Source organism: Diabrotica virgifera, chromosome 3 (assembly GCF_917563875.1).
Source record: "Diabrotica virgifera virgifera chromosome 3, PGI_DIABVI_V3a".
Taxonomy (NCBI): domain Eukaryota; kingdom Metazoa; phylum Arthropoda; class Insecta; order Coleoptera; family Chrysomelidae; genus Diabrotica; species Diabrotica virgifera.
The window spans coordinates 203,444,228-203,458,942 of record NC_065445.1 but is presented as its reverse complement, the minus strand read 5'-3'; the positions used below and the strand labels follow the sequence as shown (position 1 = coordinate 203,458,942).

At 33.5% G+C, this 14,715-nt stretch overlaps 1 protein-coding gene across 1 annotated transcript in view; it reads left to right on the top strand.

Annotated features, from left to right (window-relative positions):
• The first annotated feature begins 1,329 nt into the window (after positions 1-1,329).
• Positions 1,330-14,715, top strand: part of LOC126882319 (zinc finger protein 271-like) — a 103,464-nt gene continuing 90,078 nt past the window's right edge. Inside the window, exons 1-2 of the mRNA XM_050647195.1 lie at positions 1,330-1,568; positions 2,124-2,246. Of these exons, the coding sequence (XP_050503152.1) occupies positions 1,442-1,568; positions 2,124-2,246 (250 nt within the window). The 5' untranslated portion in view covers positions 1,330-1,441. The remainder of the gene's footprint in view (positions 1,569-2,123; positions 2,247-14,715) is intronic.

The following is a 14,715-nucleotide window of genomic DNA, read 5'->3' as shown; positions in this document are numbered from 1 at the left end:
AAACCGTCAAATCCCCTCTGCTCTACCCATGGCGCGTCATTTAAATTTATCAGATAAATGCACAAAACTGCCACTAACAGCGCTGGCGAAAGCTGTCAAATCCCCTCTACCCATCGGCTCATGGCCAATAGGATAGTGCCCCATTAATAGCTTATTTTCATAATATGATAGGATTACGAACAATATTTCGACAGTTAGAGATGTCAGTATTAAATTGCCCATATGTGGACAGTTATTATTGAATCATGGTTGAGTGACGAGTTTTCAGAACATGAGATCAAATTTCGTGGATATAATACTGCTAACTGCAAAAAAGGGACTTCCAACAAATTTTCATAAATTCACTTTTTGTTATTTTTGCGTTCTTTACACGTAAACACATCGTTTTCAACAAAAAGGGGACTTCTGCGTCTATTCTAAATATATTGAAAATGCGGCTAAAATTTCTCTAACTGCAAAAAGTGGACTTTTACAGGAGAAATATAATGAAAAATATCCGAAGAAGTGATAGTTCTGCCTTCACAACGCGAGTTTACTCTGAAACGCGCCCATAAATGTCATCCAAAGTTGAAAACATTAGAAAAATGCTCAGATTCATCGACGATAGCAATATCTCATTTTGGAGGGAAATAACAGAATGGCCCATTGTTCAACAAGTTGATAATTAATACTATGGACTATTTTCTATTCCTTTCTTTACATTACATGGCAAATAAAGGTGTTTTCTGGCAAGTAGTGTTTATCTAATTGAATTATTTCTAATAATTTTCATTTTTATTACAGTTAACTGCAAAAAGGGGACTTCTACACAACATTAAAATGTGAATATTATACAATTATAATTAAAACTATTTACACCTTATTTACAGAATTATGTATAAAGCTATATTGAACATGTATACCAAGTTTTCCGTTTCTAAGAGATTTGGTTACATAATTATTTAGTTTTTACCTTCTCCTATAAAATTTGCTTTTATGCAGATGTCCCCTTTTTGCAGTTAGCAGTTCTATATCATATATCGTTGTGACAGGAGCATGGAGTAATTATTGCAATAGCTGATAGATTTAGGTCAAAACTCATTCCCTCTCCTAATAATACCATTGAATAATTATATGTGGAATTAATGTTAAGTTATCAACATTACATCTGGAACTGGTCCCTCACTTTTTCGTCTCCTGAATGCGACCATTGTTTTTAATTCCAAACCGTAACAAAAATAATATTTGGCAACCCTGCCGCCCACTGACGTAGAATCCTGTCAACGAACAACTGCTGTCACACATCTGTCATGGTGTCATGTTTTTTTATTGTTTTTGTTTTGACTTTTTTGACGTATTGACGTTTATCAAAGAAAACATTAAAAATTTTAGCTTTTTCGTCTCAATTTACTTGAAGTTGAGCATTTCAAGTCAATAAAATTTAGCCATTAATGTGTTTGCTATGGAATTTAAAGTTGAAGTTGACGAAAAGCTTGTTAAATGTGATCTAAGACATGTAAGTACAAGTAGTCACTATACATCAAGAGATCATGGATTTTTGAAGAATGAACCAGACGCAGATAACTCAGGTAAGACAAATGGACTCAGAATACCAGTGAACCAAGGACACTTTTTGTCATTTATGAGTTAACAATGCTATAACATGCACCAAGTAGGTAACATGTAACAATAAAAGCACTGTAAGGCCCGGTATTTTATCTTTATGTCTCCATTAACAGCCGGTTAGTTAACCAGCGTTTAATCGGGACCTCTTTAGGGTCTCTTGCGTTGTAATAAATGCAATTATAAATATTATTAAACTTATTTATAATTATAATAATTATTGTAATGGCATTTATTACAATGCAAGAGGTCCCGATTAAAACCTGCTTAACCAACCGGCTATTAACGGAGACATAAAGTACTGGGCCTAAATGTCATAAGTTACTCCTTGATCTTCTTTGATTAGTACAATATAATATACTTTTAAATAGGTTACCAGGTGATTTTGTTACAAATCTTTCACTTAAACCTCTGCAGCTCAAATGCAGCTAAAGTGGACTTGGTTCACTTGTATTCTGAACCCTCCAAATAACAAAAATTAGTGTACTAAACAATGTGATATAATTCCCACATTTTATTAGCTATGGAAGTAAAAACTGAAATTAAGAATGAGTCCCTTGAGGGTGACCAACAATATATGGAGAGTTGGCCATCCATGTCTCTAGATCTGGAAAACTTGAAGAATGAACCAGAGGAAGAGTCAGGTGAGGGAAATAGTAAAAATATGTATTTAGAACTTATACCTGGTGATGAATTGTTAAACGTGCCATAGACAATGCAATGGAAAATTCTATATTATTTAATTCCTGCTTCCCTATTTATTTTACATCAAAAGTCACAAGAAACTATTTGTAGAGAATTGAAATCACTATTAACCCGGCATCTGCCACGTGGCTTTGCAAGACGTCAACTGCTACTTGGGGTGCTCACAGCACCCCTTAAAAATTTTCTGTGATCTACTTGTTTATGAACAAAACAATGTGTTGACTAATACAAGATCATAAAAAAAACTTTTATTAACTTATTAGCTACTATGGCTTATTTTTTAACCAGGAGGAGTAAACTAAAAAGACATATTCACACCCAAGAAAATCACTAGAATAATAACCAAATACATCTTCTTTTTTTTTTTTGTTGATCTAGTCGGCCCTCAACGGTAATCCATAAATATTATATTAAATTAATAGGTACGTCTCTAAAGAGTTCCAAAAACAACTGCATTTTATATAAAAGCAGACTAACAATCTAAAAATTAAAGTAATAATACAGAAAACACAAACATCGCTGATATAACTTAATTAAACCCGTATTATCCCTATGAAATGTCACTAGTGTCAAAAGTTGATAAATGTCATTAGTGTCAAAATTTTATAACATTGGAGTGAACTTGCCTGCGGTTGGACCAATTACAAACATGCAATACAGCGCTGTAAATTTGAATCACTCCTCTTGGTTAAAAAACAAGCCATAATATATTATGAAAGTTAAAAAATAAAATTTAAAAAGGTGTTACAGTGAAACTTGGATAATTCGAATCTCAGGGGACCGTTAAAAAAAATTCGAATTAAAAAATAAATCTACAAACACAAGGATTACTTACAAAAACATCTGCAAATGATGAATATCAGTAGTTGATCAGCAAAAAAACAGTAGTTGATCATTTTTATCGCTTGGAGATGTTTTTGTTCCTATTCTTGCCTGAGTTTTGTCAACATAAAAAATGGGCTAACAAAATTCGGCCAAAAATACCAATTAAAACATTTGCAAGCTATACAAAAGACCGACTTTATTTTTTTCCAAAGAGATCCGAAATTTTTAGCTGCTTTTTAGAATTTAGCTTCTCAGTAATGACAAAAGATTCTAAGATATTCAGAAAAGATATCAGAAAAGTTCGAAATATCCAAAACATAATTCGAATTATTCACGACTTTTTACCATTACTTATACAGTCAAACCCGCTTATTGGAATAACCGTCGTGCCAAGAAAAAGTATTCCTATAACAGGGATATTCTAATAACCGATCATATAAGCCTAGTAAAAACGTTTTGGGACCTCAAATTTATATTCCTTAAACCGGGATATTCATTTAACTGGTATTCTAATAAGCGGGTTCGACTGTATAGGAAATGCTAGGGACCAAAATAAAAATTCGAATTATGGAAGTTCGAATTAAGCAGGTTCCACTGTATAAGAAAATTAGCAAGTACCAAGCCATAATAAATGAAGTGAATTAAAATATCTAAAAAAATTAAGATTTATTGAGTATAGTGTCTATATTAATTATTTAAATCAGTTATTGCAATAAAAAATGTAAATTTGACCTGTTTATCAAAAACACAAAAAAAATTGAAAACTTAAACTGCCAGATGATGACACCCCAATTCGACTTTAGAACTACAAGTTCAGACTGACACTAAGTAACCACTTCAAACCCAAGCAGATCTATGCTATATAATATTATAGAAGGCTACTATGATGCACAGCACAGTCACCAAACTTGAAATACTAAATATTTGATGAAAATGTATTATGGGGTGCTAGCAGGTGCCGGGCTAAAAACGAATATTAGACTTGTTCTACATATTAAACACATTCCAACATTTTACAAAAATCTAATGCATTTTCCAGAGTATTATTAGCCTAATTGTGAGAGTTGTGACTTCTACAAATCATACGAACAAGCCGAATTCTCATTTCTATATTTCTATATATATCTGAATTTCATTCTATACTTCACACAATTTATAGATACTATTAGTATTTTCTTCTTCTGTCAATAATTATTTTCCTTAGTTTCCTGTAACATATGCAACCAACCATGCTTTCAATATCTTTGGCCTTTTAAATACTTTTAGACAATTCCAACAATATCTATTCATCACAATATCATAACTTTACTTAATTAAATTTAATTCTTCCACTCATTTAATTTTGAAAAACAGTTTATGACGTAACATATTGTTGGAGCAGATTTTTGTTTTTAAATTCAGTTTGTACTAAGGAATGTATTACCAAAATTTCAAATTAGAACTCACATTAAACTTTTTAATACCTGCATTTTTCAATATACCAATTAAAACTAAATATTAATCTCTTTGTTAAAATTTTTTTTCGGTTGACAGATGAAAAATCCACCTAACTTCCTTTGACATCTTGTCATACATTTCTGGCACCAAACTGTCTAATCCAGTGGTCGGCAAAGTGCGGTTCCGGAGCCGCAGGTGCGGCTCTGGCACAAATAACCACGGAAAGCGCAATAATATTTTCGTTTAAAAAAAACTTGGTAGGAAAAACATTAACTACATTTTATTCTGATAAATTAGCTTTTATCAAACTTTCAAACTTTAGCATTTGTCAAAAATCCTCTTGATGCTACGATAACCGAGTTGAAATTTTCTCCTTTTGAAATTGACATGAATAGCTTTGAAATACAATTTCTGGATTTAAGAACAAGGAGGTATGGCGCTCTAAATTCGAACTTCTTTGTATTGAATTGGAAATATTGCAGAAGAAAAAAATGTTCACAACACAAGTGGTGTGCTTTGAATGACCTGGAGAAGGAAGACATGATCATTTTCATCGCTTGGAATAGTATTCCTGACTCATATGATCAGCTGAAAAGGCTCACGTTTGCTGGTCTTTCCCTTTTCGGTTCTACATTTATCAACATTAAAAAAAAATAGCTTTGCGCCAAAAATTTTGTAAAAAATACAGTGTTGTAGGAAATAAAACCTTACAAAACGAAAGAAAATAGAAGATTCTACGATGACTAGAAACGAAGATATCGCCAAAAAACGAAAAAACACATTTATGGTTTATGGATGGGGCTAAGGGTTTAAAAATGTTTTTGGTCGAATATTTTTTTGATTTAGAACATGTGATTAATTATTTATATGGGAAATAAGCCACAATTAAAATGAAAAAATAATTTTATTAACGTTTCGACGCCCAAATCGGGTGCCGTTGTCAAAATATTACTAAAATAAACAAAAATGTTGTTGCTAAGTAAAAAATTCTTCTAATAATTTATTTAATGTGACTCATTTATATTGGCAATTGAGACATATATTATACATTTTAAAGTAGAAGACTTTTAAAATGATATTGCCAATATTTATGAGTTGCGTTCCTGGGACGACTTACTGAAAGATAGTTCATTCGATTGCATGAAATCAACCCCAACTCAAGAATATCCGTCACAAAAAAATTATAGCATGTGATCTGTCTTTAAAAAGACAACCAAATGCAACGACAGTAAAATTCTCGCGTTAGAGACTTCACAGTAAGTCACAAGGGAAAACCAGGAAAAACCCTGTGATACTATCCCGACATCGTAAGTATTTGGTCTTACATTTAATTTACTCTCAAAAAATAATACCAAATTCTGACTTGTAACATGTTTAAGTTATAAATAATATTAATAATACTAGATATACAGGGTGTAACAAAAATACAGGTCATAAATTTAACCACATATTCTGGGACCAAAAACAGTTCGATTTAACCTGACTTACCTTAGTATAAATGTGCACATAAAAATAGTTACAGCCCTTTGAAGTTACAAAATAAAAATCGATTTTTTCCAATATATCGAAAACTATTAGAGGTTTTTTATTGAAAATGGACAAGTAGCATTCTTATGACAGTAGTATCTTAAGAAAAAATTGTAGTGAAATTTGGACACTTCATAAAATTTTATGGGGGTTTTGTTCCTTTAAATCCCCCCAAACTTTTATGTACGTTCCAATTTAATTATTATTGTAGTACCATTAGTTAAACACAATGTTTTAAAAACTTTTTTACCTCTTAGTACTTTTTCGAAAAGTCAGTTTTTATCGAGATATTTTGAATATTTGTCAAATCCACCACATATTTGTATATGGTTAAGTACGGTTATGGAGACTTGGTAATAACATGAAAATTTATTTATGATTTACATTTTTAGGTATATTTTGAAGCATATTAAAAAAGAAGCCACATCTCGATAAAAGGTGCCTTATCGAAACAATACAAAGAGGCAAAAAAGTTTTATAAACACTGTGTTTAATTAATGGTACCGCAGTAAAAGTTTAATTGGAACGTACACAAACATTTGGGTGGTTTAAAGGAACAATACCCCCATAAAATTTGTATGTAAACAAATTAAAAACGAACTCATAACTCGATAAAAACTGCCTTATCGAAAAAATACTAAGAGGCAAAAAAGTTTTAAAAATATTGAATTTAATTAATGGTACCACAACAATAATTTAATTGGAACGTACACAAAAGTTTGGGAGGGTTTAAGGGAAGAAAACCCCCATAAAATTTTTATGGGGTTCACAAATTTGACTATAATTTTTCTTTAAGATGGTCCTTGTATAAGAATGCCACATGTCCATTTTCAATAAAAAATCTCCAACAGTTTTCAATATACTCGAAAAAATCTATTTTCATTTTGTAACTTCAAAGGGCTGTAACTTTTTTTATGTGCATATTTGTACTAAGGTAAGTTAGGTTCATTCGAACTATTTTTGGTCCCAGAATATGTGATTTAATTTATGACCTGTATTTTTGTTACACCCTGTATAAGTAATACTAAAATATAAAATATGTACTAGCTCGATATTATTGACTTACTAATCTTGGTATTTTCTTTCTATTGACTTCCTCTTTCAGTATGGGTAACCACATCCTACTGAATTCTACCGAGGAATTTGCGACACAATTGGTTTCATTTAGCATAATTATAGCCGCTTCTTTGATTTTTCTCTTTTTACTATCTGATTCTTTCAGGACTATACTTGAATCTCTCCACTTAACTCGTATGTTCATTAGTTCATTATCCTATGCATAACACATGAAGTCTCTAACGCGAGAATTTTACTGTTGTTACATTTGGTAGGGATGGCAACGATGTATCGATAAATTAAATTTATCGATATATTTTAAAATTTTATCGATATTTTTATATCGATATTCAACTTTCGATTTATCGGAAAATATATCGATATTTGAGATTCAATATATCGCCCACACAAGATTAATATGCCATATTGGCAAGATATAAAATTATAATAAAATCTTATAATATAAATCATATCCTTATTTTTTTGAGACGCTTAGTATATTATAGGTACCTACTAAAGAAATATTCTACTACACTATAGAAATATCATAATCAAGATTTTCGATCAGTATTATTTTATTTGAATGTGGTATACCCACCCTTGCCCTTAAGTGCACACCTACATTGGATCCGATTTTCTCCGATCAGATCAGATCAGATCCGATCCGATCCGACAGGTGGTGCCTACATTGGATCCGTCTTTCTCCGATCAGATCAGATCCGATCAGACCGGTTTTCCGGCGAGGGTGCCTACATTGGTTCAGTAATCTTCCGACCACCGACCACGGACAATGAGTTCCGATGAAGATGTGTTAAGGAGATGATGAATTGAATATATTTAAACATGTTAGCTTGCAACCCCCAACTTGCAACCAGTTTGAAACCGGTTTGAAACCAGTTTGCAACCAGTTCGCAACCATTTTGCAACCAGTTTGCAACCAGTTTGCAACCAGTTTGCAACCAACTTGCAACCATCTTGCAACCAATTTGCAACCAACTTGCAACCAACTTGCAACTAAAATTGCAACTCAACTTGCAACCAATCGGAATGAAACCAAACACTTCTCGATGAGAATAGGAGAAGCTACTCCCGACGTCGGCCGATATCGGATCTGATCTGATCTGATCGGATCGGAGAAAAACGGATCCAATGTAGGCACTCCCATTTAATACTATGGGTTTATTTTTTATTCCGACGTCGGCCGACGTCGGATCTGATCTGATCTGATCGGATCGGAGAAAAACGGATCCAATGTAGGCACCCCCATTTAATACTATGGGTTTATTTTCTATTCCGACGTCGGCCGACGTCGGATCTGATCTGATCGGAGAAAATCGGATCCAATGTAGGTGCGGCCTAACTTGTTGTCCAAGTTGCAGGTAGTACCATATTTTTTAACTTTTAACAATGTTTTTCAAGAGGACGTGCTATGTAAACCCTAATAAAACGATCTCAAATTTACCATTTGTCACGTTCACGTAGTACAGTTCACGTAGTACGTTCTATAAAGTTTTAAAATAATTGTATTTTATTGACAAAAACCCTAAAACTCAAGATGTCAATATTACTGGTGTTGGAAGGAGCAAACCAAAACAAGGAACCGCTTAGCAGGCAAACGGTTGTCAAAATTAATATTTTTGAATTCACTGCCATAATAATTAAATTTATTTGGAATATATATTATATTCATAAATACATACATAAGACATAAATTTATATAAACATACATATAATTATAATTTAAGTAATTTTTAATATAATAGTTTTAAAAATTCTGTATTGATACTGTATGTACTTCTTTACTGATACTCTGTATGTATTAAAAATATTAAAGGATTTTATACGTAAGTGCATCTTTACTTTTAAATTTTGAAGAAAACCTCATCCTTTTGTTTATTATTTTGTATAATTTACTTTTTTAGTAGTTTATTTTAGTAATTCTTTTATTTTATTTAATTATATAAGAATATATCGATATATCGCACCTATCGATATTTTTTCTCTGATGTATATCGTATATCGATATGTTTATTCGATGTATTATATGATACAATATATCGATGTACAATTTGTTTTTGCCATCCCTAGCATTTGGTTGTCTTTTTAAAGACAGATCACATGCTATAATTTTTTTGTGACGGATATTCTTGAGTTGGGGTTGATTTCATGTAATCGAATGAACTATCTTTCAGTAAGTCGTCCCAGGAACGCAACTCATAAATATTGACAATATCATTTTAAAGTGGTCTTCTACTTTAAAATGTATAATATATGTCTGAATTGCCAATATAAATGAGTCAGATTAAATAAATTATTAGAAGAATTTTTTACTTAGCAACAACATTTTTGTTTATTTTAGTAATATTTTGTATTTTGACAATGGCACCCGATTTGGGCGTCGAAACGTTAATAAAATTATTTTTTCATTTTAAGTGTGGCTTATTTCCCGTATAAATAATTAATCATAAAAATGCCACAAGGAAATAGCTTTAGAACATGTGGTTTTTATATTTTTGGAATATCTCTGAAAGCATTTTTCACTATCTTAATCGACTAGGACTAGACCCTTTAATTTTTTTAGTGTAATAAAAGTTTGCTGAACAAGCAGATTTGACTCCCAATTTTTTTTTAAATTGTTGTAATGTTCATATTTGGCTCTTTGGCTAAAAAGTTTGCCGACCACTGGTCTAATCAGTTGGTTCGTAACCTCTCAACTGAACACAAGTACTTACCTTGTGCAATTTTCGAGCAAGGATGAAATACATTCACATGTGATCTTTCAATTTTAAGACATCGACTTAATGTCGACCACTTTTTAATATAGAATGTAACAATGATGTATTTTAGAGGTTTTTATACCTATTGAAGTGGCTAGTTACAATTACTCGTACACTGGACGTAAGTAACCACATTTTCTTAAATTTTTTCAACTGTCAAAATTTCACCCTTTTGCTTTATAATTTTAGTGGTTTACTTATTTCCAGGTTTACACTGATGATAGTCAGTCTGACCGAAAACGTTTTGTACTTCCACTCCTTCGTGGATAAATTTTAAGGATTTTTTAATAAATTCATATGCCTACATACAACAGAAGTGTTTACTTCATTCCACGTTGACGCTGAATTCTGTTAAGAATATCAATTTTGGGACCCCAAAAAGATGTAAAAAAAGTTTGCCACCAGGGCTTCCCCCTAAAACTGCCATATACATGGTAAAAAATGAAAAATCATGCAATTGTTATTTATTTACCTAACAGCTGTAAAGAAACTGACGTCATTTGTGACAAAATGCAAAATTTGGATACGAAAGCTGCTCTTTCCACCTTTAAAACGCATTTTGATTTTTGTTGATGGCACACTGATCAAAAGATATCGAATTTTCACCTTTAAGTTGATACACATTTTATTTAAAAAATTGATTTCAAGTGTGTAAATGTAGTATATCAACTCCACGGTAAAAATTCGATATCTTTTGATTTGAGTGTTCTATCGACAAAAATCAAAATGCGTTTTAAAGGTGAAAAGGGCAGCTTTCGTACTCAATTTTTGCATGTTGTAGCAAATGAAGTCGGTTTCTATAAAGCTGTTAAATAAATAAAAGTTGCGCAATTTTTGCCATTTTTTACAATTCTTATGGAGGTTTTAGGGCGAAGCCAAGTGGTAGGAGTGGCAAACTTTTTTGCATCTTTTTGGGGTCTCTAAATTGATATTTTCAGTAAAATTCAGCTTGTTTGTATATGATTTTTAGAGGTTAAATTTCTAACGATTTGACTAATAACACTCTGGCAAATGTAATATATTTTTGCTAAATTTTGGAATTCATAGAACCAATGTAACATTTGTTTTTAATACATATTTTAGTTCTCTACAAATAGTTTCTGATAACTTTTGATGTAAAATAATTAGGAAAACAGAAATTCAACAATTTAGAATTTCTATTGATTTTCCTATAGCCCATTTGACGATTCACCACCTGGTATAGGTACCTATTTAAAATTTTTGAAATTTGAAATTACACTAAAGCATCAAAATTAACGCACCACCTTTAAAATGGGACATTTTTGATGTCTCGTATTTCCTAAACCTGTTGTCTGAGTTGAGTAATTTTTTTAGTATATTATAGCCTTATTCTTCAGGAATATCGATGTAATAATTTTATTACTAGACAGGTAAGTGTCATTGTATACCGGGTGTAACAATGATAGTGTGTTTTTCCTCAAAGTTTGAAACACCCTGTGGACTATTCTAGCGTATGTAAAGTATTAAAATTCAACTGTAGCCTTAGGCTTTCTCAACATTTTGCTTTTTGATTCATTCGCTCATGTGGGACAATAAAAAAGTTAGGTACCTACTTTAACAACTAGCCATGTTATTGATCAATACAGAGTCTTTCTAAATAAGTGCGACAAACTTTAAGGGGTAATTCTGCATGAAAAATAATGACCGTTTGCTTTATAAACATACGTCAACAAATGCTTCGTTTCCGAGATACGGGATGTTGAATTTCTTCTTACAAACTAACGATTTATTTATTGCTCTAAAACTGTTTGAGATATGCAAATGAAATTTGGTAGGTTTTAAGAGATAGTTATTGCGCATTTTTTGACATACAATTAAGAATTTTATATTCACCATTCGACTTCCCCCGAGACGACTTTACACATGGAAATTACCTGCAGATACAGCCAACAATATCATCAGAAACCAGATAGACGTTATTCTCATTAACAAAAGGTTCAAGAACAGCTTGACTTCGGTGAAGACCTACCCAGGAGCAGACGTCTCATCGGACCACAGCCCATTAGTGGGCCAGGTAGAACTCAAACTAAAGAAACTCATCAAAAGTAAACCTAAACAGAACCTGGATTATGAGACTCTAAAAGAGCCCGTAGTTCGTCAGAACGTAAGAGATGTAATGAGAGAAAAACTAGAAACCGCTAAACAACAAGAACAGAGTGTAGAACAAAAATGGAGTTATATCAAAGACGTCGTGCTGAATGCGGGAAAAGAACATCTGGGAAAGAAAACAAAAGTAAAAAATAAAGAATGGATGACTGACAACATTCTGCAGGTGATGGATCAAAGGAGATTAATGAAGAACAGGGACGCGAAGAAATACCAAGAAATCAAATAAACAATTAAAAAAGAAATACGAAGAGCCAAGGAGACATGGATGCAAGAAAAATGTAAATTAATCGAGGAGCTCCAAGTGAAACACGATCATATAAATATTCACCGAAAGATTCGAGAAGCCACTGGTCAGTACAAGAGGAGAAACACACACCTCCTCATAAACAAAGACGGGAACCTGGCGACGACAGTTAAGGAGAAGCTGGTGACCTGGAAAATGTACATCGAAGAACACTTCTGGGACTACCGAGGCAACCTTCCAGAAATAAATTGCATGACAGGGCCGTCAATACTAGAAAGCGAGGTGAAAGCGGCTTTAAAAATGTCTAAGAATGGTAAAGCCACAGGTCCGGACGAAATGCCCGTCGAACTTATTAAGGTGATGAGTGAAGTAAGCACGAAGGAGTTAACTGAACTGTTCAACGCCATATACGATTCAGGTAATATCCCAGAGGAATGGCTATTGTCAACGTTTGTAACAATACCAAAAAACGATCTGCGAAAACGTGCGAAGATTTCCGGACGATCAGCCTTATGAGTCATGCACTTAAGATTTTTCTTAAAATCATACATGCCAGAATTTACAAGAAATGCTAGGAAAATGTCGGTGAAATGCAATTTGGATTCCGCGATTCCATGGGTACACGTGAAGCACTTTTCACCTTACAAGTTCTACTTCAGAGATGCTGCGATGTTAGCTGTGATGTCTATGCTTGTATTATTGACTACGCCAAGGCATTTGACCGTTGCCAGCACCAGAAGATGGTCACCGCCCTACAAAGAGTAGGATTAGATGAGAAGGGCATTCGGATCATCATGAATTTATACTGGAACCAGTGTGCTCAAGTGAAGGTCGAAGACCAGTTGACCGACCAAGTGAAGATCATGCGAGGAGTAAGGCAGGGCTGTGTGCTCTCGCCGACTCTTTTCAATATATACTCTGAGGAAATTTTTACTGAAGCCCTCACAAACCTAGAGATGGGAATCCGAGTGAACGGTGAATACATCAATAATATCCGCTACGCCGATGACACTGTATTACTAGCAACCAGCCTAAATGATTTACAGGCCTTACTAGACCGTGTGAGAACTTTGAGCGTAAAACCACTAAATATTAAGAAAACTAAATTCATGGTTGTCAGCCGTGTAAATTTAAATCCCGGGGCACTAATGGCAGATAGCGAAGAGATCCAGAGAGTCGACAGATTCACTTACCTCGGAACTACCCTTAACTCACAATGGAACCACGCTCAAGAGATTAGATCCAGAATTGAAATGGCACGGTCTACATTTATCAAGCTGAGATCCTTGCTGTGCTACAGTGATCTCAGTTTGGGAACCAAGATGCGGATAGTGAGGTGCTACGTTCTTCCAGTGCTACTGTATGGAGTTGAAGCCTGGACACTGACGCAAGCCACTGAAAGCGGATTGAAGCCTTCGAGATGTGGATCTACAGAAGGATACTAAAAATATCTTATGTGGACCATGTCACCAACATTGAGGTCCTACAGCGCATGACAAAAGAAAAAGAAGTGCTTAATTTAGTAAAACAACGTAAGCTTGAGTACCTTGGCCACGTGATGCGGAACGAAGAAAAATATCGAGTTCTTCAACTCGTCATGCAGGGCAAAGTATTTGGCAGGAGAGGACCGGGACGCCGTCGTATCTCGTGGTTGAAAAACCTCCGACAATGGTTTGGGATAACCTCCGCGGAGCTGTTTCGCAGAGCAGTCAACAAAACAATGATAGCCTTGATGACCGCCAACATCCGGACCGGATAAGGCACTGAAGAAGAAGATATTCACCATTGGCGTGCATACGGGATGTATCTAAAATTTTTATACCCGTATGCACGCCAATGGTGAATATAAAATTCTTAATTGTATACCAAAAAATGTGCAATAACTACGTCGTAAAACCTACCAAATTTCATTTGCATATCTCAACCGGTTTTAGAGCAATAAATAAATCGTCAGTTTGTAAGAAAAATGGCAACACCCCCTATCTCGGAAACAAAGCATTTGCGGACATATGTTTAAAAAGCAAACGATCATTACTTTTTCATGCAGAATTACCCCTTAAAATTTGTCACACTTATTTAGAAACACCCTGTATTGATGAATAACATTGCTAGTTGTTAAAGTATCTAACTTTTTTATTAACCAACATAAGCGAATGAGTCAAAAAGTGAATATTTTATATGTGCTAGAATATTCCACAGGGTGTTCCAAACTTTGAGGAAAAACACACTATCATTGTTACACCCGGTATCCAATGACACTTACCTGTTTAGCAATAATATTATTAGGTACATCGATATTCTTGAAGAATAAGGCTATAATATACTAAAAAAATCACTCAAATCGGACAACAGGTTTAGGAAATACGAGACATTAAAAATGTCCCATTTTAAAGGTGGTGCGTTAATTTTGAT